The 7,625-nt window shown below is 33.2% G+C and overlaps 1 protein-coding gene across 4 annotated transcripts; it reads left to right on the top strand.

Annotated features, from left to right (window-relative positions):
* Positions 1-1,798: 1,798 nt before the first annotated feature.
* Positions 1,799-7,156, top strand: LOC143075194 (uncharacterized). 4 transcript variants are annotated; one of them, XM_076250537.1, is made up of 6 exons: positions 1,799-1,849; positions 2,965-3,167; positions 4,144-4,267; positions 5,252-5,418; positions 5,759-5,978; positions 6,557-7,156. In XM_076250537.1, exons 2-6 carry the CDS (start codon positions 3,041-3,043, stop codon positions 7,092-7,094), a joined length of 1,176 nt encoding a protein of 391 aa, XP_076106652.1. In that variant the 5' UTR covers positions 1,799-1,849; positions 2,965-3,040; the 3' UTR covers positions 7,095-7,156. The 4 variants fall into 4 exon arrangements, with proteins under 4 accessions (XP_076106652.1, XP_076106655.1, XP_076106654.1 ...); XM_076250540.1 differs by lacking the exon at positions 5,759-5,978; XM_076250539.1 differs by lacking the exon at positions 4,144-4,267.
* The last annotated feature ends 469 nt before the right edge of the window (positions 7,157-7,625 follow it).

Below are 7,625 nucleotides of genomic sequence, written 5' to 3' on the forward strand. Positions count from 1 at the left end.
GTATATGATCTACATACAAGTTGTAGATAGCCTGCATGGTATATGATATACATACAAGTTGTAGATAGCCTGCATGGTATATGATCTACATACAAGTAGATTTTTAAAAAATCATGAAAAAGAGAGGCGAAAGATACCAAAAAGACATTCAAACACATTAGTAGAAAATAAACTGATAACGCCATGGCAAAAAAAAAACCACAGACAAGCAAACAAATAACTGATCACAAAACACAACATAGAAAACTCAAGACTAAGCAACATACACCTATCAAAAGCTAGGGGTGATCTCAGGTGCTCCGGAAGATGAAGCACAACCAGCCCCATATGTGGAAATATAGAAAATGCATAAGCATCTTCATATCCTTTCCTAATCTGTATAAAATGTCGATAATGTAGGCGGATAGAACTGCGATCCATCTGTATCCAAAAGCATCAAGTAATGCTGACGTCAAGACATAAATGAAATTAAGAAATGGAGGGAACCTATAAAACATTCAAAAATCATAACTGACAACGCCATGTCAAAAAACCAAAACGACAAAAGGATGAAAAAGTCATCTTAACACTTTATAGAAATCTGACGATTGAACCCAACAAAAAGACAGGAGTAAACAGATTCTCCGTAAGGATAATTAATTCCTGCTCCACGTGTGACACCCTTAGTATTCAGTGAGTTGATTGTTATCCGTAACTGCAGTTGAGTTGTAGCCAAGTAGGTACTCGTGGAAATTTTTATTTCATTTAAAACTTTAACGCCAAGAACTCCAACTTGTGGACAGGTTACTTCTTCTCAGATTTACTAAGGCCACTATTTGAAAGGTGTTTTGTCCTGATGTCAACCTGGAGAAGAAATGATGTACTGTGGTCAATGTTTGGGCTTCTCTTACTGAAGATATATCTGAACTGCTCAATTATTATTTCCTTGTTGATATTTTTCTTCTTTGAAGCTCATAAACAACTTTGAATAGAGGATCTTTATTTGACTCATGTCAACTACAGAAACTGGCCGTTTCTCACATAAGATATATATATAGCATTTGAATTGGCGGAATGGTAACTGTAGTAGTAGTGATTATGCTTATATACATTTTGGAAGATGAAAAAATCTCTGAAATTTTTTTAACAATTAATTGCAATTGGAATACCGTGTGTCCGTTGAAAAAGCAATTTTGAAGATATCCTTATCTCTGTATTTGTAGTTGAATTTTAATATTTCTATAAAAAATACTATTTGCCGTTTAAGATACGACTGGGCAAAACGAGACAATCTTATATCTTTGAAATGTGTTCTGGTTTACATGTAGGAGTGTCGGCGATTTTTTCAATATTTTTTCATTATTGATTTAAGGAAATGATAGGCAAATGGCAATGTGACACAAGCCAGCGTCGAAAATAGCCAAAAGACATAATATACAGGACAAATACCATAGTCAACAAGCTCTTAATCGTGCCGAATCTATAAAAGTTGTGATTAATTTAGTACATTGATCTGCCATTTAGGCCCAACTTTTATTTTCACTGAACTAGTACATATTTTTGTTTAGGGACCAGCTGAGGACCACCTCCGGATGCGGGATTTTCTCGCTGCGTTGAAGACCCATCAGTGGCCTTTGGCTCTTTGGTCGGGGTGTTGGGTCTTTGACATATTCCCCATTTCCATTCTCAATTTTATTTCCAAATATCGGAAAACGATTTTCAGGTGCATGACTATGTGATCAAGTTTAATGATCTGGGTAAAATGAAATATAGACTCATTATCGTAAGAGGTGTTATCTATATACCTGATTAAAAATAGAAAAGATTTACACAACGTGAAAATATTTACCTGTAAGTTGTGTGGTTAGAGGTGAGTAAAACTTTTATATCATACATGTAGTTTAAATAATCAAAATTTGGCCGTTAAGCAAATATTTACAATGATTTTTGGTTGCAAAATACTTTCAAATATTATAAGGTCTTCTGATTCATAATACATAATATGACAACTTATATTATGACCCGACTAAAACAGAATATGTATTAATGGATTTCAGTGTTCCATGGCAGCGGTTTAAATATTTGCATGTTCATTTTACATCATTACATTCGTGAATTATAACTTCACAATCAGAAGAAATTAGCCTAAGGAATCCAAACTGTCACCGCCTTTAACAGTTTAATGAAGTAAAATTTGGTGAGTACAATAGGGGCATCGATGGCCGAGTGGTCTACGAATTTAACTACCCAGTGCGTCAGTCTACTGTGTCACTGTCAACACTGGGGTTGTTATTTCGAACCCTACATGTAGCTTGTGCGTTCGACTTCGATTTTAATTGATTCGGTTGTCAGAAGAAAAAAAATCACACAAAGCGCGAACATTTTTATTTAGTTTTTTGACGCTATCAATCAAATTATTTTTTTTCAAAATTTAAATAAGGTATGGGGAAAATCTGGATCCAGAATGTTTTTTTTTTTTTTTTGTCATCTGATTGATCAGATTTATTTTTTTTTATCAAATTACGGATATAATTTTTTTTTAGGAAATAACCATACTTTGAAGTTAATGGTCGTTCTCTTATAAGCCCTGTTAATTTCAAGATGAATTTGTTATGTAGTACATTATAATATTTTGGAAATTGTGCCTTTTCTGAAAATCTTTATGAAATGACAATTTACTCATAAACACTAAATTGCGTATAAAAGAAGGACAACAAATAACTCATATATCTCAAAATGTTGAAACGATTTTCAGACAGAACGAAAACCTTTTTCTGCTGTTAGTTGTAGTAGAAACAACTTAAACTAATATACATGTATCATTATTCATGTGCAATTTTGATAAACCTTTGAATATAGTCACACGCTTTCGTTATTATATTTATGCTGTGAATGTAGCCAAGGAATATGAGGAAGATATATATGTTGGAACATTTTACAACCAGAAATTTATAGCATCAAGTCACTTTCTTTTTTTTATTTCAGTGATAACAATATTCAAAGGAATATTCAATTTGCAAAACATTTATGATAGTATGGTAAACATTGTCGCTCACTGGACATGGCAGACTTCTGGTCTCATTCATATGAACACAATACGTACTTGAGGAAGCATAGTTCAAAAGTCCAGCAGTATAATGTTAAGACGTGCAGAAAGGATACAGCTTTAACAACGGCATGGGAAATATGTAAGAGAAGTAATATCTAAAAAAAAAGAAAAGATGTGGTATGATTGACAATGAGAAAACTCTCCACAAGAGACCAAATGACACAGAAATTAAAAACTATAGGTAACCGTACGGCCTTCAACAATGAGCAAAGCCCATACCGCATAGTCAGCTATAAAAGGCCGCGAAATGACAATGTAAAACAATTCAACCGAGTAAACTAACGGCCCAGTTTATGGACAAAAAATGAACGAAAAACAAACATGTAACACATAAACAAACGACAACCACTGAATTACAGGCTCCTGACTTGGGACAGGCACATACATACAGAATGTAGCATTCATTTTCTTAGAAAATATTCATTTGCTGTAATTGATGTGGTTAAATTAAATGTTACCTTTTCAAATATTTTCATGTATTCCCATATTTTTTTTAGTTTAGTACAGCGAGTACTGCTTGTAATTATAAGTGAAGATGCAACTCCATAGACCATTTAATATTATCGACTTTTGAATCCAATTTATATAATTTTTCGACTGAATATCTACCCTGTGGTAGGACATCATGCTAATCGATCAAGAAAGAGCATTGAATAAGTAAAATTAAACATATATTCGTTACAATTCCAGAGGAATGTTAACTGTTTAAAGATAATTTTCTTGTTAATACAAACGGAAGGCAGATAATTTCACACAGTCACACAGTAGGTACCCTGTTGAAAAATATACACTACCGAAACAAAAGTTGGTTACATGAAAGTAGTCTTGCTTTTCCTGGTGTTAAAACTTATTTTTAAATAAGTAGTATCTTTTTTTTAAATTTCGGTACATTTAATTGTATGCAAATTATTTTTTTTTTTAATTGAACCTTTATGATAGTTTTGAATGCAATTTTTCACATTTTTTTTTATTTGTTACTTGTTTTGTTCCGATTCAAATACACCATACATATAAAAAGAAAAGAAAAAAACTGTGATGCTTTTTTTTTTACACAGCTGATAGTGACGATGTAGATCAAATAATTGTTATGACAGAAGAAAGGATTATAAAACGATCTGGTCGTAATGACCGTGTGTTGATAAAGCATATAGAACTAACAGCACTTACAATAGCTTGTCTGTAAGTTATTATTCTCCTGTTTTATATAAAACTTTTTCTATTATTTTGATAAGAGATTTGCGGATATAAAGATAAGAAGATGAGGTTCGATAGCCAATAAAACAACTATCCAATGGAGTACACATGACACCGATTTAAGCAAATATAAGTACTTGTATTTTTTCTTATAATACAATATTATTTCAGTATAAAGGACTTCCAAAGGAATATGTCCACAGCTATGTTTAAATGAAGAAGAAAAATGAAAAGATTGAAAGTGCTACTTTTAAAAGATGAAAGTTCGGCAGAAAAAAATCTATTTTCAAGACCTAAAATGTGTTATTTGCTCAATACATTGGCGGTGTGGAAAACTACGAATATGAGCAACGACTGCACAAAACTAATTGTTGGAATAGAATTATAAAAGAAGGTATAGGGTATATAATTAAAAAGATCGTCTTGTAACAAAAACATTATGCTGATTATAGGTTATAACTTCTATGTTATTTGCACTTGCCGCCAATGGCCATCCAAGTCGATGTAATATAATAGACATATCAAAGACTCCGCGTTGAAGACCGTCCTTCGACCTGTAATGGTTTACTTTTACAAATAGTGACTTTGGTTGAGAGTCGTCCATTGGCACTCATATCATATTATCTGACTATCTTTATCACAGGCGTCCGCTGATCTGCAAATAAATGTTTCAAGATCATGGAGCCAACAATAGAATTACAATGAAAAGCATCACTTTATTTGTGGCTAATACGTTACATTTAGCATACTTAAATCAAAATTTAATTTGGTAAACCGGTATGAATTTATCGCTGACTATGCGGCACGGGCTTTGCTCATTGTTGAAGGCCGTACGGTTACCTATAGTTATTAATTTCTGTGTTTTGGTCTCTTGTGGAGAGTTTTCTCATTGACAATCATACCACATCTTCTTTTTTATATGAAATATTATACACTACAGTAAAGATAAACATTTCTTATTCAATATAGTTTTGGTGAATTAAAACTTGTGAAAAGGCTAGTAGAAAATGGAGCAAACGTCGATCATCCTGCTAATGGAGAACAATCTAGTCTCGAGTACCACAATAATGTACCACCACTATACTGTGCTGCTATCAACTGTGACATAGAAATACTGAAAATTCTTATTGATGCAGGTGGGTATCAAATGCGGATTTGGAGGGGGCAGAGGGTAAGCCCTCTCCCCCTTTTCTTGGAAGAAATTGGTTGATTATATAGGGAATCACTGAAGCATGACCAAAGGGGACCCCCTCTTAGGCAGTCAGCGGGCCCCCACTTATGAAAAATTCTGGGTCCGCCACTGGGTATATCAATCTATGATTTTCATTTATCATAGCTAATTGGCACAAGATATTTGAATTGGTCTAAGGAATGCATTTGTTTTCAATCAATGTACTTGGGTAATCAGTAATCTCGAAATTTTAACAGTCCTTTTTTCTGTAAAGAAAAATCATAATGAAAAGAAATCTTTTGTAGGCGTGGACGTAAACAGATTCCAGGGACTTCCACAGGATATCAACATAGAAAATCCGTCTGACACACGTGCAATCATTGGACCCTACAGTTATCCCAACACATTGTGGGGACTGAACAAACCTTCACCTGACCCAAAGTTGTTAATCAAAGTTCTTGAATTGTATTTGAACGCTGGTGTGAAACTCAATACAACATCATGGGGACCATGTCTCTTTCTAGGGTAAATTCATATCATACTATCATGTTATAGTAGAATAGAAAAAGATATCCCGAATAAATATATAATTTGAGCGGAAGTGGTTGCGTATTCATACATCTGTCAAAGTTATACAGATCTTGTCATATTTCGTTACCCTTGACAACTTCTAATATAAAAAAAAAAGAAGAGGAGTACGATTGCCAATAAGATAACACTCCACCCAGACCAAATGACACAGAAATTAAGAAAAGTACGACCTTTAATAGTGAGTAAAACCCATACCGTATATTCAAATATAAAAGCTCTTGAAACGACAAATGTTAAAAAATTCAAACGAGAAAACTAACGGCCTATACTATGTCAAAATATTATGAACAAAAAACAAATATGTTACTCACCATACAGCAACAAACGTCAACTACTGAATAACAGGCTTCTGACTTGGGACAGGCACATAAATAATCACGAATATAATGCCTATCCATGTTAAAACTGCAATAAAGTATAGCTTGCATCAAATATTTCCTAATTAATATTGTAATTGTATCACTACCTCTCCTAAGCTTGGCTAATTCAGATATATGTGGGTTTTTTTTCAGAAGAGGCCAAATCTTTACAGTTAAGTTTCCAACGACTTGGATTCCGCCTCCATGGTTTGTTTGTACAACATCCGTACTGTTGCTACAACATGGAGTAGACCCGAACCTTTATAGTCTCAGACATATCATGAAGCAACTAGGACAACACTTTAAACATTTCAGAAAGAACGATTACTGTGTAAAGGACAAAATATTTTTGAGAACATTTTTAGCTGCTGGTTATAGATTTACCGCAACAGATATTAAATATGTTGAAAATAAATATATTAAAGACCGTTTTAACTTTGGAAAAGAAGACGAATTCCTGCAAATTGCTGGTCGTCTTGCAAGCTTAAAACATCTTGCTCGAACCAAAATACGGAATCATATCATATCCGTCAACAAAGACACGTCAATATTTCCTGCTGTTGACAAGTTAGAACTTCCGGTGACATTAAAACATTTTTTAAAACTATATGACGTGAGTCCTCCTGATTTGCCATTGGTCATTTGCTATGAGCAAATTCAAAAACCAAACGTTTCGGCAGATGAAGTCTGAACGCTTTTTAAGTATTCTTGATAAATAAATGGATTCAAATTTAAAAAGAGACTCGTATTGTTTTCATGTTCTTGATCTAGTTATTATCAAACTACTCGGCAGTTCCAGCTTCTATCCGCATACTACTCCTCACATATGGAGTAAAGGGAAATAGTTCCGGAACGGAAACGATCACTGTACGGAGTAACTTCTTCACAAAAATTTACATATTGAATATTTTGATAAAATAAAATTAAACGTAACGAGATTTGGTTGGCTTCATGAGAAATATTTATGAAGGTAAATCATTAACTTACAATTTACTAACACTCAAAGCAAACTTAAAATAGTTTTCTCTTCTTTTAATATCTGGTAATGTGTTAAAACCCTCTAGTTAACTTAAACTCTTGATTTTTTGTATTTTTTTTTTGATTTTGTGTCATGTCGACATTTACCAGACATAATATTCTATCAAAAAGACTTTTAAATTGACACATTGGTTGGTTCATTTTGATCTGAATTATTCAGTGATTGTTTTAATATCAGGGTGTA

Source organism: Mytilus galloprovincialis, chromosome 5, assembly GCF_965363235.1.
Source record: "Mytilus galloprovincialis chromosome 5, xbMytGall1.hap1.1, whole genome shotgun sequence".
Classification (NCBI taxonomy): Eukaryota; Metazoa; Mollusca; class Bivalvia; order Mytilida; family Mytilidae; genus Mytilus; species Mytilus galloprovincialis.